The following is a 19468-nucleotide window of genomic DNA, read 5'->3' on the forward strand; positions in this document are numbered from 1 at the left end:
GCCCAGAGCGTGTTCCACAGCACACACACTCAGCTTCTGAAGGGGCCCGTGCACAGTGGGCTAGGGGAACTTAAAAGACCAGGGGAAAAAAGAAAGAAACCTTTATTTACAGCCGTGGGAGTCCCACATGGGCGCACAAACATGCAGCCCATGCACATAAACACCGTGCAGGGCAGCCCGCACACAGCCCTCAGAGCCCTATCCGCACCACCATCACAGTGACGTTGTCCGCAGAGCCCCGCTGCACTGCCTTGCTGGCCAGCCTGTTGCACGCAGCTTCATAGCGAACGTCAACAGTGGGCTTCCCTTCCCGGGTCTGGATCTTCTCATCCTACCAGGAAGAAAAGGAGCCCGGGCAGGCAGTCAGCATCTCGGCTGAATTCAGAGAATCCTGGGAGGGAGGTGGAGACCTGTCCTCACCGCTGCACAAGCTGCCCCATGGTCCTGGTGCAAATGCTGTGACGGGGGCCCAGTACAGGAGCAGGCCATGGGGAGGCCGCTGCAGGGAGGCCGCCAAGGCCACCCCGGTGATGCCCAGATGGCGCTCTCCCAAACCTCTGCTTCCTTAATCCATGAGTTACTGCCTCCGGTCAGCTATCACTGGTCTGAATGCCCTGAAACTGTGGGCCTAATCAAACTTATCCTTTAAGCTGTGGATGTCACGGAGTATGACCCAGCCCCAGGAGAGCTGACCCAGATGGCTCCTTATCACTCCTGAGACACAGGAGCCAGGGCAGGCACTGCTCTTCCTCACTGGGGCTGGCAGGAAGTGACCTATGAGTTCCCTGGGTACTGAAAATACACAGGTGGGGGGTGCTGAGAGGAGGACAAGGAGTCTGGGGTCTCTGCTCCCTAGAAATGAAGGTGTAGTTGGGATAAGTGCCACCAGAAGGTGACGTTCCTCACCTCCACACAGGACAAGATGAAGTTCACGGCTTCTTCTGGGGTAAAGACCTTGAAGAGCCCATCACAGGCCAGCAAAATGAACCTACCATCCAGGAAGAAACATCAGGGAGTTTTAGCAGCAGACTATAAAGACAAAATGGCCCAGAGCGGCATAAACACTTGTCTCCCTATTGCCTAACAATTTGTAAAAATAACTACAAGACTGGTGCTCCTTAGAGGCAGTTTTCAGTGGGATGTCACACAGCACAAGTGGGCTCCCCCTGTCTCCACCCATAACCACCGCCCCAAGGCTAGGTGCCTTGCTTTCTCAGTCAAGGAGAAGCCCATGGGCACAGGGCCGTGGCAAACACCCTGGACCCACTGCCACAGCCTTGCACCATCTCTCGAGGATATACAGCTGAGGGTACATTCAGGTCCAAGTGAAGCATCCTCAGTGGTGCTTTACACTGAGGACCTGTGGCCCTAGGGGCCCGTAGCGTTGGTCTGAAAAGAACACTTTTCACTCTCTAAAGTCCACCTGGCCAGGCCTGCACAGCCAGTCCCAACACCCAAGACCATCTCACCTCTCCAAGTCCCTGCTGCCATTACTGGCACCTGCTCGGCTGCATTTTAACATGGTCACTTGGACACCACAGTATGGCCTCCAACAGGAGCACCCCTCCCCATGGCAACACTATGCTGCAAGGCACCCCCTCAGCGGGCACCCCAACCATTAGTTACATTGTTTCCACACCCCTAGAGCCTAAGACACTGCTATCTCCCCACATGCACCTCTATGGCAGAGACTGGACACCGACTAGGAACAACCACACACTGCGTGTGTGCTGTGCCTTTGGGAAGGCCCTTTTACCTGTCATTGGGGGTCAACTGGCAGCGTCGGATATCAGGCACAGATGTCACCCCACAGCGCTTATACTGCCCATCTCCAATGGAGCGGGACACCTCCAGCACACCCAAGACACGCCCATCCCTAAAAGGAAGGGAGAAACATCTTCGGATGCTGCCTGACAGGGCAGGGGTTCACAGAACTTAGCATCTGATCCTAAAGGCAGGAAATGGATGAGTGCAAGACTTAGACTAGGCTCCATGTTAGTGCAGCCATGAGCAGTTCTCAAATTGCAAGCATGTCCTACAAGGGCCTGTGTGGGCTCGGGTTGGGGTCTGAGACCCGTGAGAAGCCAGCACAGGCCATGGCCTGTCACCCAACTGCCCATGCAGCCCCAGAAGACAGTCTCACAGCCGACCGCTGTGTGGCAAGGCTCTCCCCCAGCACTCCAGGAGACATAGGGGCTGCCCCCTTGCCTTCTCTGTGCTGAGTGCCTGGGGCTGAGGTCCTGAACTCCCAACCAAGAGCAAGAGGAGACCACAAGAGCAGCAGAGCTGGGGCCCAGGAGAAGCCCAGCATTTCAGAAAACATCTTGGTAACAATGTGGCTAGTGGCCTGCTGGAGACATGTGACAAATACTCTCAGCTCAACATAGCAGGCCAGAACCTGTGTGGGAGGTCCAAGCCATTCACCCCATGGGCTTCTGCCTGAGGAGAGGCCAGTGCTGACTTACGGGCTACAGCCTGCTGCTGGACTGCAGGCCCTGCCCTGGAGTCGATCCCTGCAATGCTTGCATTCTGGGCACAACATGGTCCTGGTTTCACAATCGGTTCTCCCTTAGCTAACTGACTGCTGAAAATTCAGCCTCCCTCCTTCCTCTCCAGGATCCCAAGGTTCCCAGGAGTGGCTTCAACCTGCCACGCCAGTTTGCCTGGCCCTGGGTACCTGACATCCCTAGGATGGGCCCCCATCCCTCACGTGCTTCCAGGCTTTATTCTGCTACCTTTCTTCCTTCCATTTCAATCCCCGCTCAACTGAAGAAGCATGTTCCTAGCAGTGGACTTGCAGCTCAGCGCAGCCACAGACCCTAGCCTCATCTGCCGTCTCTTTGTTCCAGGCCTTCCCTTGCAACCAGAGAACAGAGGCTGAGAAGTCTCCTTCCTGGTGGTGTCCCTGACCTCAGCATCTCTGGCATGAGAGCTTGGGGACACAGCAAGTTGCCACTGGGCCTCTCCAAGAGGGATATGTGAGATACCAAGGCTGGGAGCACAGGCACCAGCTCCTGGTCCCGAGGAATGGCAAGTGCCACAGTCAGTGTGCGAGCAGGACAGGCACCTCAGGGACAACTAGAAGACCCATGGTGCGGTTGGTTCTGGGCACAGCACTGGCACACCTAAGTGCAAGGTTCCCACCTGCTCAGATACCTCTAGCTACGGTGAATGCCCTGCAGCACAGCCACCTGCTGAGTAAGAAAGGAAAAAGGGGAGTACAGGCGCAGATTTGCTTATTTTTCTGAGAAACACAGGAACAAAATAGGCAACAAGGTGAAAGGGACTGACAAAAGCACGATGCCTCTACACCTCAATACTCTGAACCAGGTCGTGGGGGGCTCTCAATTTTTTACTGTTGCAAGATACAAACACTTAACCCTCTGGGTGCCCGTGCATCTTTGCTGTGCGGCCACCACACCACCCTCTCCGTGACTTACCTTTCTGAGTTGACCCCATCCTGTAATGGTGAGCATTCACCCCATCCTCTCGGCCCCAACAGCCGGCCTTCAACTACCTAGGACTCTGACTCCAGGTGAGGACCCACCTGCCCCAAGGCCCAGCTCACTGTAGATGGTCCAATGTCTGCAAGGCCTGCCCCGCTAGCCCCGCTGTGGCATGTTGCCGCCACTCTCCTTTCTTTCTGATCCCTACATGGATCTGCTGATCACCAGGGCTGCTTCCTTCCCGTGGTGGAAACGCTGCCGTGAATGCAGAGTGCAGTGTGTTCCTACCCTCAGTCTGTTAGGGCACACACCCAAAAGGGAGTGCTGCAGCGCAGGCATGCCCACTTTGGGTTTACGTGTGGCTGTGGCATGACCCAAACAGCGCCTACGGCAGGCGAGAGCGGCCCTGCCGAGCCTGAGCCCTAGCCCCTTCTTTCTTGAGACCGAGTGTTGTTAAACTGCCCAGGTTGGGGCTGGCGAGATGGCTCAGTGGTCTAAAGCACCTACTTAGAACAAGCTTAGCAAAGCACTGAGACCACGGTTCAATCCCCCAGCACCACATGCCAGCCAGCCACGCCCCCTGGTGGGCTGAGCTGGACACACACACACACACACAATAAAATAAAATAAAATAAAATAAAATAAAATAAAATAAAATAAATTAAAGGGCTGGTGAGATGGCTCAGTGGTCTAAAGCACCTACTTAGAACAAGCTAAGCTAAGCAAAAGCACAGCGACCGTGGTTCTAATCCCCAGCACCACATGCCAGCCAGCCCCGCCCCCTGGTGGGCTGAGCTGGCCACACACACACACACACACACAAAATAAATAAATAAATAAATAAATAAAAAAAAGAAGGTAATTTCTTTCTTAAAAAAATAAAATAAAAAATAAAAAAAAAATAAACTGCCCAGGTTGACATATGTCTCAGTTACTTTCTTCTTGTTGCTGAGGCAAAATACCCCACACCCAAAATTTAGCTAGGAAAGGTTTATTTAGCTCAGTTAACAGAGGTTTCATACTCTCTGGCTCCAAGGCAGGGTGGCACATGGCAGAGGACAGCCATTCATGGTGGCATAAAGCAGCAAAGAGCAAAGGGAGGAGCAGCAGCTGCCACAGCTAGCAACCCCTCTGTCTTCCTTATATTGTATGCAGACCACCCACCCCAGGGGATGTAGCACTCAAACCCATAATCCAAGCATTGGATCATGAGCTAATCACAGACTCTAGAAGCTGCCCCATGACTGCATGAGGCTTTGGGGGACATCTAGAAACAAACCCTGGGCTGGTGAGATGGCTCAGTGGTTTAAAGCACCTACTTAGAACAAGCTTAGCAAAGCACAGGGACCGCTGTTCAATCGCCCAGCAGCACATGCCAGCCAGCCCCACCCCCTGGTGGCTGAGCTGCCCCCCCCAATAAATAAAATTAAAAAAAAAAAGCTAGAAACAAACCCTAACAGCATAAAACCGATTCTCCTGCTTCCATGTTGGTTGAATTCTGAGGACCTGCCACATTGCTTCCCACATGCCTGCTAGGAGTACGCAGACGTGCCAACTTTTTTGGAAAAACAGCTTCCAAACTGAACACAAACTAACACTAATGACAACGACCGAGCTACCGAAACCAGGTGATGATGAGTTCACCGGCCACATGGTGCCAATGCTGACTCTTCAGTGAGGCTCACTCCAAGGACAGGAGAGCAGCAGGAAGCACCTGGTCTCACGGTGCTAGGGACTCTGATATGATGACTCTGAAGCTCTTCTGACGACTATAGTAATGTTATTAGGAGCCAAGACGTTCAGCATGAAAAGAAGTATTAAGTCAAATAGGAAAAAACCCTGTGACACTAATTTTGAGTAAGAAACAACAAGGTAAGTTCCTAATTATAAATGTGTTTCCCAGCTGTCCTTAAACAGACTCAACTGATTCCGGTTCTTGAGACCACAAATGTGTCACAAGGCTACAGGGGCCACCCTGAAGCAGTACTTGTGGCTGTACCTGGGACAACGGAACAGCACACTGTGGCACATGGGCAAGGAAACACACACAGGCCCGAGTAGACATGGCCCATCTGCAGAACACTCTCACTCTGAGAGCAGGTAACAGGAAAGAGTCAGACGTGCACTCCATTCTCTGAAGAGGTGGTATCGCCCCTCCTGGTAAGGTGCAGCCTCCTCATGGATACCCAGTGACAATGGGAGGGGCTGCCCCCGCAACCCCTAATGCCACAGACTCACACAGTTCACTAAGGGACACTGACGCTAACAGGTGAAAAATGGCAGGGACCACAGAGCCCTCTGCTGGCAGCACCACAGCTGGGTGCTCAGTCCTGGAGGATAGGCCTACCAAGGTGAGGCACCGTCAGCACACTGCATCCCTCCTGATACTGCATCTGACTCTGAAAAAGGCTCTATACCCAATTTCAGTATATACAAAATACTTGAAAACTGTACAGTGAATTTGCTGGTCTAGACTAACATAGTCCAGAGCCTAGTAGGATGTAGGATATTCAAGTCCAAGGTAAATGTGATTACAAGAATCTAGTCAGTGTGAGGGTTTTTTTTTTTGGTTTTGTTTTTTAAGTAGTTACTACAGAATCTACAGGGTCTCACTACATAGAACAGACTCAGTGATTCTCCTGTTCTCAGGCTCCCAAATGCTGGGATTATGGGCGCGTGCCACCACGCACAGTCTCCAGAAGAATCTAGTCTGAAAAAAGAACAGTGGGGGATAAAGAGGAACTGAACACAGACGGGTTAGGTAAGCCACTTACTATAACCTAGTGTTACTCTCAGGTATGAAAGGGGTCACCTACAAAGTCTGCAATGTCCTTACCTCCAGGGGATGCGTGTCTAAGTACTTAGGTGTTAAACCCTCCAGTCAACAAATAATTTTCAAATACTTTCTGTCTCACACACACACATGTAAAACGTGAACTGGTGAACGCAGGTAGTAGTGACATTTGCTTTACTATTTTAAAGTTCTGCTCCATGCTTGAAAATCTTAATGAACAATGGGGTTGGGGGCAACCCTGGCCTCAGGGACAGAGAGCTGCTGCAGGTTCCTGAGGCGGGACCCATCAGGTAAGCCCTCTGCTCTCAGGCACAGAGGTCCACAGGGCAGTAGCCGTATGGGAGAGCTCAAGCAGATGACAGAGACCACGGCCTGATGCTACTGGGCTTATGGACACAGGTCAGTGTGAGCAGTCTCCTTTACTACTCCAAGAGGACGGACTCCTCCCTACCAGCACCCCAATACCACTGGCTAAATTCGGCCTGTATCGTAACATATGTCCCTGAGCGAACACGCACAGTGTGCTGTAGGCTCCTGCTCACAGCTTACTTCTGTACTGACAAAAATAAAACTAGTGGTCAGACTTGTAACAACCAAGGAGATACTTCCGGTCAAGTTTGTCATACAATACCCTTCAAGGGGAATTTTCTAAGAGATAAACTCTCATTTAGTCTCCTGAGAAAGGTGGCAGGGAACAGATCTGAGCAGACCTGTGATCCTCAATGATTGCGATACCATGAAGGCAGAATCAGGTGGCACTGTCCTCTCTGCCTGGGAAGCTGCGCAAGAGCCCAGAGGTGGTCAGCACACGCTGAAACTCTTCTGTGCTTGTAATGGGGTCTCTTATTTCCTAAGTTCCTGTTGCAGCACCCAGGCAGCAGGGACCACAGGCTCACCCCATCTCACTCTGTTTTAACCACTTTAGATTTCTTTATTTGGAGAACTCACCTCAAACTATTAACCCATTCAGTACAACTGGCAATTTAAGAAGATTCCTAGGTATAGAGAAAAGGTGAGCAACACTCTAAGGCAGGGTCTGTCTGTAAATGTTTCCTGTGTAAAAACTGCTTCAGCCTGGATAGAAATGAAGGCCAGCCGTGGCCTTCATATATATCACCACTGACAGCCCAGAGGCAGGGTCTCGTCATGCTTAAGACTGTGACACTTCTGACTCCTGGAAGGTCTCAGGGCTGCTTCAGTAGCCAAAAGCCCTCCTTGCCTGGCCCTATCAGCCCTTGGTTACCTGACATTTCCTCCAGCCTTCTGTATTCGCATTCGTTCTTCGTACTGGGTTGGATTATGTTCTTTGCTGAGGCTTAAGGCTGCGTGTTTCTGACTCTCTTCATTGTAACGACACAGGATTGCCTAGGGAGAGGGATATTGTGACAGTCATGAGATGAAGTGAGCAAGAGCTAAAGCTACCAGCTGGAAAAGGTTAACAACGGAGCCAGCTGCCTGCTGACAAACCACAGTTCAGAGAATTCTGCATCAAATGAGTATCAAAGAGCAGTCCCAGCACCCTGATGGGACGAGTGGGCTGGGTCTTGATTCCGACACAGCCTGGATGATCAGAGCCAGTGCTCCCCACGGTTGTCACGGCTGCAACGAGAGGCAGGCAGCTGCCTCCATGTCCCACATGTGAATGTTGAGGGCAGGCATCTACACCTCCGTTTTCCCGCCACCAGCAGGCTCACTGTGCAGTGTCACAAAGGACACACGGCCTGTGCCAGGCCCACACCTCCAGCCACCTGCGGGCCAGGACTCACACTGCCTCTCCTTCCACAGTTGTGTGTGTGCATGCACACGCACACACCAATCTCCTCCCACTTACTTAGAAGTCACCTGGTCTAAGCACCCACATCCCACAGTCAGTCCACTGGAGAACAGAGGGCCTATCGGGCTCCCTGCTGCAGCCCTATAGAGAAATACGCAGCCCAGAGACTGCTTCCTCAGGAATAAACAGATCCCTTGTGGGGGACGCAGGGCCAGAAATGGCTGTTGGCATGACAATGACACTGGGCACAGTGAGTGGAGCAGGGAGGCCTGAAGCAGCCCAGAGAGCTCCACATCACTTTTATTCACCAGCAATGTAGAGAACGCTGTTCTGGGCTCTCCACTGCCCCTGGGCCCTGGGATAATTAGTAATTTTCTAGCTACAACTTTCAAGTTACTCTGAAATGGAAATGATCTGGAGAGGTAGGAGTAAATACTTCTCATTCAGTACCACCTGGGGTCAGAGAAATGAGTACCCAAGCCACCTGGATACCATGGATTCCACAGTACTACTCAGTATAACAACCGCATGGGGGAAAGAAAGCAGCACGATTAGGGTGGAAACTCGCCCAGCGTACAGACTGCCTCCCAGCAGTCAAAGCACACCAATCCCTGCACCAATCCCTCCAAAAGGTTCAACTGGCCACTGTCAAACTTCCATTTGTTCAGAATCTCCTACGAGCTGTGCCACCACCTAGGTGGGTGGCCCAGAGCCACATACCCGACTGTCTCCGAGGTTGGCGATGTACAAGGTATTGTCCACAGCCAGGACACAGGTGGCAGTGGACCCATCCTTCCAGGCAGGCTTCCTGGAGAGACACCAGAAATGCAATCACCACCATCAGACTCCAAATGGGTGCTTCCCTGACACTCATAGCCAAGTCTGGGTACAGCCGTGCTCCCCAAGTTAAAGGCTTGGCTTCCAGGTGCTGCTGCCAGGGCATGCTGTGACTTTCAGGTGGCGGGAGCCAGTGGAGGGCCTAGGTCACCAAAGGCACTCCTGGGAAGAGGACTGTGGGACCCTGCTGGGTCTCCCTCTACTTCCTGGCTCTGCCTCAGGGTACTCGCATGAGCGGTACGAGGCCCAAACCAAGTGGGTCCATTCACCTTGGACTTCAAGCTCAAGTTAAAACTATCACTTCTTAAGTGTCTTGTACCAGGTATTGCGTGTCAGCAGTGACGCAAAGCTTACCAGACTTACTTCTGTTCTACCTCAGATAACGCATCAAAGGGCTTATTGGGGGCCAGCACTCCACACAGTGTTTCTGTTAAACCGTCCTTTTGCACAGAGTGGTACTTACTGGCTCGAAGCCTGTTTAAGGAACTCTTCATCAGTGTGCTTGAAAGTGTCCAGAAGGCATCTCTTCACGGTTTTCTCCACGCTGACCACATCTCCTATTACAAAGGGCCAAAGAATACAGGCTCTCAAGGACGGAAGACTGTCTTCCCACTGTCATTTCTGCATATCTGCTGCCTCCTACACACGAGCAACAACAATCTACTTCCTTGCCTACAAGACAACCTACATGGACTGGACACCCAGCTTCCCCACAGCTAAGCGACCAAGGCACTCACTGAGCTGCAGACAATTCAGGGGACACCTACAAGTACTACCTGGACCACGGAGCACGCTCACTCCCTCAGTCTCAGGCCACTCTGCCTGCCAACCTACACCTTTAATGGAAAGTCTCATAACTGGGCCGAGGGGCACGTGTGCTGGGAACTCCAGCTTCTCTGAGGGCTGAGACCGGAGCGGTGTGAATTCGAAGCCAGCCCTGGCCAACTCAACCGCTGGATGCGGTTCAGCACAGCACAACCCTGCGTTTGCCCCACAGTGCTGAAAAACGGATCAGTGATTCCTCCTCAAGCCAAACCCCATTCCCAGCAGAGCACAGCCACCTATGTGAGCCCAAAACGAGTATTAACCAATTTACTTCAGTCTCACCTTTAGGGAACTTCCTGATCAAGTTCTGATGTAAATTCTGTGCAGCAAATTTTGAGGCTCGAATTCCTCCATGTCCATCAAAAACAGCAAAATACGAGACTCGAGTACTGGAAAAATTGGGCATCAATGAGGTTCTCACAGCAAAGATCACACCTTGTTAAAGCTCATCTCAGATAACGAGCTGAGCAAGACAGCAGTTACACTGCTATTCACCAGCCGTCCCATGACAAGTGGAAGAAGGCTGGACTACTAACTGAAAAAGAATGTAACTCTCACCGCATGCTGGAGGTGAAGAGCCCATAGTAGTTTCCAAAACCACCCAAGACCTGTTATCCCTGACTTTTCAATGAGAATGAAATAAAAATTCAGAACTTTTTTTCCTATTTAAATCAAATTTAGCTTTAAATATTACCACAGTTACTAGTCCAAGACAGTCAGAGGTATCTTAAAAAAAATCAGCGAGGTTTCTGAACTGTTACTCAAATACATTTTGCTTAATATCTTTTTTGCTGTCTTTCTGAGACACAGTTTCATTATGTAGCGCAGGCTAGCCTCAAACACACAGCAATCCTCCTGCCTCAGCCTCCTGAGTGCTGGGATTACAGGAGTGTACCACCACACTTAACCTGTCACCTACAGCCTGGGTTCTCTGGGGTGGCAGTGCTAGTGACATAATATTCATGCTCCCACAAAGGATGCACCTTTCTGGGCTGTACAGAAGGTCCGGGCAGCCTACCCTCTGCCCATGATCAGCTGCTTGGCAGCAGTGTCACCCTCTCTTCTTCAGGGGCCTCAGTTACTGGGCAGAACCCACTGGCATGCAACAAGGCAACAACTGACTGGTGCCACATAATACACAGTACACATGTAACTGCAGACTGGAAACTACACATACATGTAACTGTGACTATGCTACATACATTACTGTGCTTGGAAAATGCAGCATGTTACCCCCACTTTCTATCCTACCTTCTGGGTCTTCCCTCTGTGCCTATGGTCTCTCCAATACTGCATTTCAGCTGGTATGTCTGCAGAAAGCGGTTTGTCTTTTTTTCTCAATACCACTTCTAACTTTCTGTTCTTTAGGGGCTCTGTTTACTTAAGTCACCTTTCCTTCTTGTCAGACTTTAAGTAATGGCTCCTGGCGCTACCCACCAGAAGCCAGATTAAGAAGTCTGCCAGATGCTGCCTCGCTCCGCGCCGCCCCCCCAGAGCAGTCACTGCACACCACCGCAGGTTGCTGACAGATGCTCAGCAGAATCTCGGCCTTTACTCACCAGGGGCCAGCAGCAGCCTCGTCCCCAACCTGTGCAACAAAAAACTCCTCAGACACTGACAAATGTCCCCTGGGGGCAGAGACCAGCCCCAGCTGGTATAAAAGGAATTCAGGTCACCCATCCATGTCAGAGCAAAAACAAACAGGACAGCCCAAAGGCCACTTAGAACAGTTTGACATGTACCACCTACACTGGAACTGACACTCACATGAGGGAGGAAGGGGGCTTGCATTCCTCAGTGATGTCATTCAGGATGACGTGGGCGTCCTGCATCTCCTCCCGCTCACCCTTGCGCTCAGCCACATAGCCTTTCAGACCAAGGATCACCGAGGAGCCTAGGGAAAAAGAACAAAGAGCCAATACAAACCTGCACCCGGCCTCTGAAGTCCTAGTCCCAGAGCAAACGAGAGCACTCCTCCTAGGGCAGTGCACACAAACAAGTGGAACCCCTCAAGGTATGCCCCCAGCTGTAGGCTGTGGCTGTCATCAGAGCTGTTGGGAAGGCTTGACCTAGGCAGACATGCTTGCCAGCCAGCGAGACAGAAGGGTCAGGGCAGTGCTGCCTGGCTCGGTCACTGTGAGGGCCCATGAACACCCAATCAGGCGATAATTTGAGGAGAACAGAATCATTTGCATTTGGAAGAGAGTCTGTCCCAAATGTCATGTTAGGGACCCTGAAACACGTATTTTCATGCTCAAGGCTGGTGAATGTCAGCAAATGCTTAAGATAGTTGCTTTTACTCCAGCGGAGGCAGCAGACAGGAGCCTAATGAGGCACAGAATCTGGGTGTACTAGACATGTGCATGACAGGGCCTGTCTGTGTGTTGTCCCAGGAGGCAGCCCATCCTGTCAGTGGGACCACCACAAGCTGCAGATGGGACGCTCACACCTGCACTACCGTGGTTCCAGCTGGTGGGATGTGTTAAGGGCCAGGGCCACTGTGGTTTGTTTTCTGACATCTGAAGCCATTAAGCAATGAAACACAGAGGACTACCCTGTGGTAAGCTAAGCTAAGGTCATACCTCCTCAGCAGAAGAGGATCTTTTCATCCCCTCCCCATGCAACCTACAGACCTCACTGCAGTAATCTATGCAAAGGACAAAGCAGTCAGTACAGGAAGTGAAAATCCACAGCTTTTTCTCTTTGGTTGGTGCTGATAAACAACTGTAACCACAGACTGGGAGTAAGAGAGAGGCTCAGTAGCCCATCAACTCCCATTCCCTGCAAGAAGCTGAGACAATGTTCTGGGCTTCCTAACCCGGGTTAGGGCCAGACATGCACGAGAAAAGTTAGAGCAGAAAGCCCAAAGGTAGCCTTGGAAACTGTCCATGAAAGGGAAACCCTACCCATTTCTTAGATTCAAACTTAAAAATGTAAGTAGAAAGCTGAAACTGTTTTTGCTCTGGGTTGTTTTAAAATATGAAGTCTAATACATGTGTTTTCAAACTGTCTGAAAACCTTTACAAACTTTCTTTTCCACAAGCTCTTCACTGCCATTCTTCTCTTCCTCGGAGGTTTTCCGCTTTGCTCCTTTCCCTTCATTCTTTACCATCTGGGAAATTGATGCAGCAAGAGAACCTGGGAACAAAGGAAAAGGCAGAAAGAAATACAGCTGTCGACTGTCAGAAACAGTCACCACCAGACTGAGCTCCAGCCTAGCCCTCGTCACAGGATGACACTGGCAGCAAGGCCCAGTGACATAGCATTAAGGCAGCCCTAGGACGACATGTGCAGTGCCAGGCCCCACAAGTGGAGAACACAGCTACGTGCACATCCTGACTCAGTGACCCTGGAAGTACTTGTCCTACAGGCTTCGCAGTAAAAATTTATAAATTTAAATTAAAATGTAAAAATATACATACATATGTTTAGCCTGTAACATACGCATGTTTCATGCCCAAAGACACTTACTAATAAATAGGGCCATTTCCAAATTCTGTAAATAAATGGGCATACCTTGTACAACTTTAAAAAAGCAGCAAGTGTTCAAAGAGGCTCAAAATGAGGTAAAAGGCAGGTTTCACCCAAAAGGCAAGCCAGGGCTGCTGCAGCTGCCTCCCTCTCTGTACTCAAAGCCACAGCTCAGGGCACCTGCAGTTCTTATGTGTTTGGAATTCAAAAAGTCTGGGCTCAGAGGTGGGTCCTGAGGGCAAGTCCCTTAGCCTTTGAGCCAATTCTCCTCTGTAATGTGGGGAGACACTGTCATCTCAGAGCACAGCTTGAAAACCAACAAGCACAGGCACCCCAACAACCTACAGACAACAGCTGCTCTCCTAGCAAAGGGGCCTACAAGCTCTCTGCACCTAAGCATAAAAGCACTGCATACACGACTATGTCCAGGCATTTCAATGGTAAGGAAAAAGAAACAGTTTACTGGAATTTATTTATGACTTGGTATATGGTCAATTTTCATAAATGACTTTTGCCTGCTTAAGAAAAATATCTGGTCTCCTCAGGCAATCCAAAATACCAGCTGCAAGTTTGTGTATATACAGAGATGCAAAATCCAAAGCATGTTATCAGTGATATATAGTTTTTGGTTTTTTTTGTTTTTTTTGTTTTTTTTTTTTGGTGGTACTGGGGATTGAACTCAAGACCTTGCACTTGCCAGGCAAGCACTTATTCTACCGAGCTATCTCCCCAGCGATCAGCGATATATACATCTTCTAAAGCTTACTGTTTACTAAATCTTACTAGTTTATCATCTTTTTCCCTATAAATAACTAAAAAATAACAAAACTGAATCTTCACTTTAGTGAAATCCATGAGGTTAACGGTTTGCACTGCTGAACCTTTCCTGTAACTGAGCACTGTCTACATACACTGGGAAGTTTCAGGCTTTATGACCATGCTGTAATTCTGGATATGAGTCTACAGTCCTGAAGACTTGAAAATTCTTATGTAAGTGATTGGAATACTTTTTCTAAGATATAGGGAACATATAACGTAATCTTTCTAGGCTGAGCCCATTGATCTCATGGTAATAAGTTAATAACAAAAAACCCCTAGCTGGAATAGCAGCATATGTCCTGACGACAAAAGGCAAGTTTTGTTTATTCTTTTCACTTTTTTTAAAATATGGAACACTTCATGAATTTGCGTGTCATCCTTAAACAGGAGCCATGCTAATCTTCTCTGTATCATTCCAATTTTCTTTTAGTATATGTGCTGCCAAAGCAAGCACTGGTCTTTTCACCTTTTGAGACAGGGTCTGCATACGCAGTTCAGGCTGGCCTTGAGCTCACTTTGTAGGGTAGGTTGGTCTCAAACTCACAACAATCCTCAGCCTCCCAAGGGCTGGGATTACAGATAAGCATCACTATGAGTGGCTAGTAAAGTGATGGGGGGCATCTACCAGGAATCAAACTCAGAACCTTGCGTTTGCCAGGTAAGTGCTCATACCACTGAGCTACATCCTGAGCCCCAAAGGCAAATTTTATACCAGAAGATAAATACACATGATGCAGGACTACACATGCCTCACTACTCTCACCCTTACCACAAGAGAAACTCCAGTGCAACACAAAAACAAATCTGTGGTTGTGTGCTCTACTCTTCCCTTCCATGCACCAAAAGAATGTTAAACACCGTCAGGAAGGCAGACCCTGCTAACAGGCTCAAGACACTGGGTCTGTCAGAAACAAGGCAAACCAGAAAAAGACTCTCATTTTTTTTTTTTTAAAGTTCATAATAGGGGCTGGGGAGATGGCTCAGTGGAATAAGCAGTTCTCTGGCAAGCACAAGGACCTTAGTTCAATCCCTGGTTCTGCAAAAAAATAAAGTAAAATAAATAAAGTTCATAATAGACCTGGGGCTATAGCTCTGTAGTACAGCAGTGTTTAGTATGCTTGATATCAGGGGTGCAATCCTCAATACTACAAAATAAGCTAAATTAAAGATTAATACCAAGGTTCAGAGTAAACTACTGAACTCTTCCTTTGTAAAAGTCTGTTCTAATATGTTGAGCCACAGAGTTAATAGCTGGGTGTGGTGGTACACTCAGATAAGCCCAGCCCCAAGAGAGGGTCAGACAGGAGGACCGTAAGTTTAAATTTCTGAGCAACTTTATAAGACCCTGTCTCAAAATTTTAAAAAGTACTTAGTAAGAGGGCTGGTGATATAATGAGCAGTAGGACGTCCAAGTTCAATCTCCAATATCACACACACAAAAAAGATTATTACCAAAAAGTGATATGCTATCAAAGCACAGGAATTTTTGCTTCCACATGATGATGTTACACTGTCATCCAAAATCCTATTAAAAGCTACCCATAAATCCTGCCAACAAGGAAAGCATGTTATTTCCACCAGCACCGAGGAGTCCATTTCCCTCTCACCTGACTCGCCGCTGCCTGCAGGAGGGAGATCATCGAAGAGCAAGGGTCCTCCAGGCCCTGAAACACAGCAGAACATTGAGTGAACCCACAAAGAACAGTAAAGCTTATGTTTCAGAATCCATCCCACCAGGACACCTATGCAGGTTATAGAAATAAACTCGGAATTCTTGCGTCAATCCAGTGGCAACTCATACTGCAGTGAGTAGTATCTTGAACCTATTTTAAAGTCCTACCACTTCAAAGGAAATAAAAACTCTGCCTCAAAAAGTTGAACTTTATTTCAGCTAGTAAAATCAATTCTCAAATGAACCAGAGAAAACTGCTCAATATTTTTAGGCAGTACTTCTCAGGGCTAGTGACTAACAGATTTTTCTGCCTTACCTGATGCCATGGATTCAAAACTTAAGACAGTCCAACACCTAAAACATCTGTGTGTTGAAAATGGGGGAAAGGGAAAAAGATTGAGACCACTACAATCCCAGGATGAGCAGAGACGTTGACACACACCTGGGAGAGCCTGAAGACTGTACCTGAGTCAGTACTGCTGGCCGGGGGGAGGCCATCGAAGAGCAGTGGTCCTTTCTGAGCTTCTTTCCCTAAAACACAAAACACCCTTTTAGAGGACAGATGGTCATCCTCTGGGATAGAATTCAAAGGGGCATACACACTGCTCACTTTGAGTCAAGTTTTCTGTCATATTCAAATTCCATCTTGCTGGCCAAAACTTATTGAAAAAAGTACTTTTTAAAAAAGTACTTATTGACAATGAATGTCCAAGTGAATGAATGAAGCCTCATCAGGCATTTTAAGATCACTAGGTATTTTGAGGAAAACAAGTATTTTCCTGTGAATAAGAGTTTCACAGAGTCAGGATAGATGGGCTCAGGAGGAAGTCAGACAAATGTTTTATCTGAAAATTGGAGGATTGAAGTCAGGAATATAGCTTAGTGGCACAGTGCCTGCCTGGCAAGTGCAAGGTCCTGAGTTTGATTCCCAGTACCAAATAAATAAAAATAGTTTAAAAATCTGAAGATTTATGTCCTGCAAAAGTAGATGTCTTAAATTTTTATGTCCCATTATTATCTTCCACATAAAACATATGCATCACTAAGCAATTAAACATATGCGCTGGCACAGAGGAGCTCAAGAGAAACAAAAGACTGAAGTGGAAGCATGCTAGTCCCCTCCCGCCAGGGTCTAACCATCCAGTTTGTCACCTGGGATCAACTGCAGTCCAAAAATATTAAATGGAAGAGTACAGAAAAAATCACTTCCTGTTGCCAGCTGCCCAGCACCCAAGTAGTCTGGTGAAATCGTGTGCCATTCCAGGTCGTGACTCATCCCTGGAAATCCACCAGTGTTTCCTTGCCCTATATGCTACCTGCCACTTAGTCAAATCGAGGCAGAGTCACTCAGCAGAACCCTCAGTTGTCAGACCAACTGTCCCAGGCTCTCACTGCTTGGTTTACACAACCTTTATTTTACTAAATGATGTCTGCTGAGCACAAAATTTCATTACAGTATACTGCTATAATTGTTCTATTTTACTCCTGTTGTCAATCTCTTCTGTGCTTAATTTATAAACTTAAATGTATCACACATATGTATCTATAAGGGGAAACATAGTCTGTAGAAAGTTAATAATTATTTGAGGTTCAAACACCCATCTGGTTCTTGGAACATATCTGCCTACACAAGGGGAAGGCACCATTCAGTCCAATTACCTCCTACAAAGTTCAATCTACTGATCAAACATACAGGCTGTGTTCCCCCCTTCTTGTGCCTCAAAGATTAAATTGAAAAGTATATACACTTAAAAACCAATTCACGGGTCAGGGAGATAGCTCAGCAGCATAAATACCTGCCTGGCAAGCACAAGGCCCTGAGTTTGATTCCCAGTACCAAAAAAACCCAATTCACTTTAACAAATTTAGATCCTTTAATATGTTTCCAACAGGTCTATAATTTGTATGTCCTGCTGCTGGGTGCCTTGAACCATCAGTGCCTGCATGATGGTCCCATGCATGACTAGACCACTTGTATCATCAGTGGTACAAACTGCACAGTGGAACCTTCATACGGGTATCCCTGGTGGCTTAAGCTGGCATTTAAAATGTGTTCATCCATACTGTCTTTTTGCCCCTATGCAGAAATGAGCTGATAGCAATCCCCCCTCCTAAAAACAAAAATTTAAATTAAAAATTATAAACTCTAAGCAAGGAAACTTCTTGAGAGATATTTAGGCAAGAAGTAAACTAAATACTGCATATACTAGAAATACCTGGGCTGGGCAGATAGCTTAGCAGTCTAAGTGCCTGTCTCGAAAGCACAAGGACCTGCGTTCAATCCCTGGCATCCCCAGCCCACTGTGCAGGTCTGAAACCAGAGTGGTGGTGCATGCCTGTAATTCCACCACTGAGGAAGCTGAGACAGGAGGATCACTACAAGCCTGAGCTACGTGGTGAAACCTTGTATCAAATACAAAAATATTTTTAAAAATATTTAGAAAAAAGAAGTCCCCAAGTTAAAAAAAAAAAAAAAAAAGCAACTTTTGTTTTATATCCTTATTCCAAGTGGAAAAATATACCTTACTACCTTAGAATCACCCTAAACAAAAAGAATTGCAAATACTTTCCCTTTTTTCACAAGTGACATAAAGACCTTATGGAGAGGAAAATTAAATCTTTCCCTGGTATCCTGGAGTGAATGGTTGCAGGGCTCCCCACAGGTCACAAAGCCTAAGAATGTGCAGAGCCCTCATGGGAAATGGGACCTTATCTACATGCAACCTAGGAACATCTTCCTGTATGCTTTAAATCATCTTTATGATACCTGTAATTAATACCTGTACCACCTAATGATGATGTAAACACTAAACACTTGTTAGATGTACTATTCAGGAAAGAATAATCAAAGAAAAGTCTGTGCCTGCTCAGCCCAGATGCAATTTTTAGAATTCTTTCAATGCATACTTGGTTGCAGCCATACAGATGAAGGGGGCTGACTATACTTTTAAGACATAGGACATAAAAAGGTATTTAGGCTAACTATGTACTCAACATGCTAACCCCCCTGCAAAAATCTCCACTCTTGTAGATCAATTCTAAGGTGAGCCCCTGTGCCCATTCTAACAGACTCCAAATCCACCTGCCACAATCCAGCACTATCTCGCTGTATCTAGCTGGGCAGCAGCCAGAGGACTTAAAGGACTGCATGTTATAGGGAAGATACCTACTTGAAAAGCAACTGACCCCTCCCTCCCCCGTGCCATCATGAATTAAAAGCCCATCTAAACCTGGTCTTGCACTGTCACTGTCCAGTGAAAGTAATCTTCTTTCCCTGTGGACCATTTCCAGCTCAGTGCTAGCCTGGCCCCCTCCTTTCACTACAGCATTAAGGCAGTTCCCCAGCCAGCACATTCCCCAGAGAATGCCCCTGACCTTTTTCTCTGACTCTTGAATATAAGAGGGACTGACATTGAACAGAGATTACTTTATAGTTTGCTGGCTACACTGAGAAAGACTTGGAAAATTGTATGAGTATTGTCTATAAGGCATTATACTAGGCAGGCACAGATTTACTGATTTACTAATGAGGAAACTGAGGAACTGAGGTCAGACAGTGGGGCAGCAGAAGTGGACTGGTTTCCTAGCCCATGCTCCTGCTAAGGTGCCCCCATGTATCAAGGGACTACAAAGGTGATCTAAAAGGATCTACAAGGATCCCATCACCTCCCCCTCACAATAATCCTACAGTGACAGTCCCGAGGCTCTCTGAGAGTCCTGGAGCATACTTCATACGATCAAACAAGGAAACCTGGGGGGCTGGGGAGGTGGCTCAGTGGGATAAGCGCTTCGCTGGCAAGCACAAGGGTCTGAGTTCAATCCCCGGTTCC

The 19468-nt window shown here is 48.0% G+C and overlaps 1 protein-coding gene and 1 non-coding gene across 5 annotated transcripts in view; both read right to left on the reverse strand.

Annotated features, from left to right (window-relative positions):
• Window positions 1-82: 82 nt before the first annotated feature.
• The window catches only part of Ilkap (ILK associated serine/threonine phosphatase), a 24138-nt gene continuing 4752 nt past the window's right edge, over window positions 83-19468 (reverse strand). Inside the window, exons 1-12 of one of the 4 annotated variants that reach the window (XM_023722131.1) lie at window positions 16104-16163; window positions 15955-16001; window positions 15574-15630; window positions 12695-12814; window positions 11444-11570; window positions 9959-10065; window positions 9315-9408; window positions 8735-8822; window positions 7484-7605; window positions 1757-1876; window positions 907-988; window positions 87-331 (exon numbers count right to left, since the gene is read on the reverse strand). In XM_023722131.1, coding sequence (XP_023577899.1) covers window positions 191-331; window positions 907-988; window positions 1757-1876; window positions 7484-7605; window positions 8735-8822; window positions 9315-9408; window positions 9959-10065; window positions 11444-11570; window positions 12695-12814; window positions 15574-15630; window positions 15955-15964 — 1068 coding nt within the window. In that variant the 5' untranslated portion in view covers window positions 15965-16001; window positions 16104-16163 and the 3' untranslated portion in view covers window positions 87-190. Of the gene's footprint in view, window positions 332-906; window positions 989-1756; window positions 1877-7483; window positions 7606-8734; window positions 8823-9314; window positions 9409-9958; window positions 10066-11443; window positions 11571-12693; window positions 12815-15573; window positions 15631-15954; window positions 16002-16080; window positions 16170-19468 lie in introns of those variants that run through there. The other 3 variants (XM_004637345.2, XM_023722130.1, XM_023722132.1) reach the window with 3 other exon arrangements.
• LOC111818380 lies at window positions 14309-14420 on the reverse strand. The gene has a single exon (XR_002822383.1). It is a non-coding gene; the product is annotated as a U6 spliceosomal RNA (small nuclear RNA).

This window comes from Octodon degus, unplaced genomic scaffold (genome assembly GCF_000260255.1).
Source record: "Octodon degus isolate 3935 unplaced genomic scaffold, OctDeg1.0 scaffold00089, whole genome shotgun sequence".
NCBI classification, from domain to species: Eukaryota; Metazoa; Chordata; class Mammalia; order Rodentia; family Octodontidae; genus Octodon; species Octodon degus.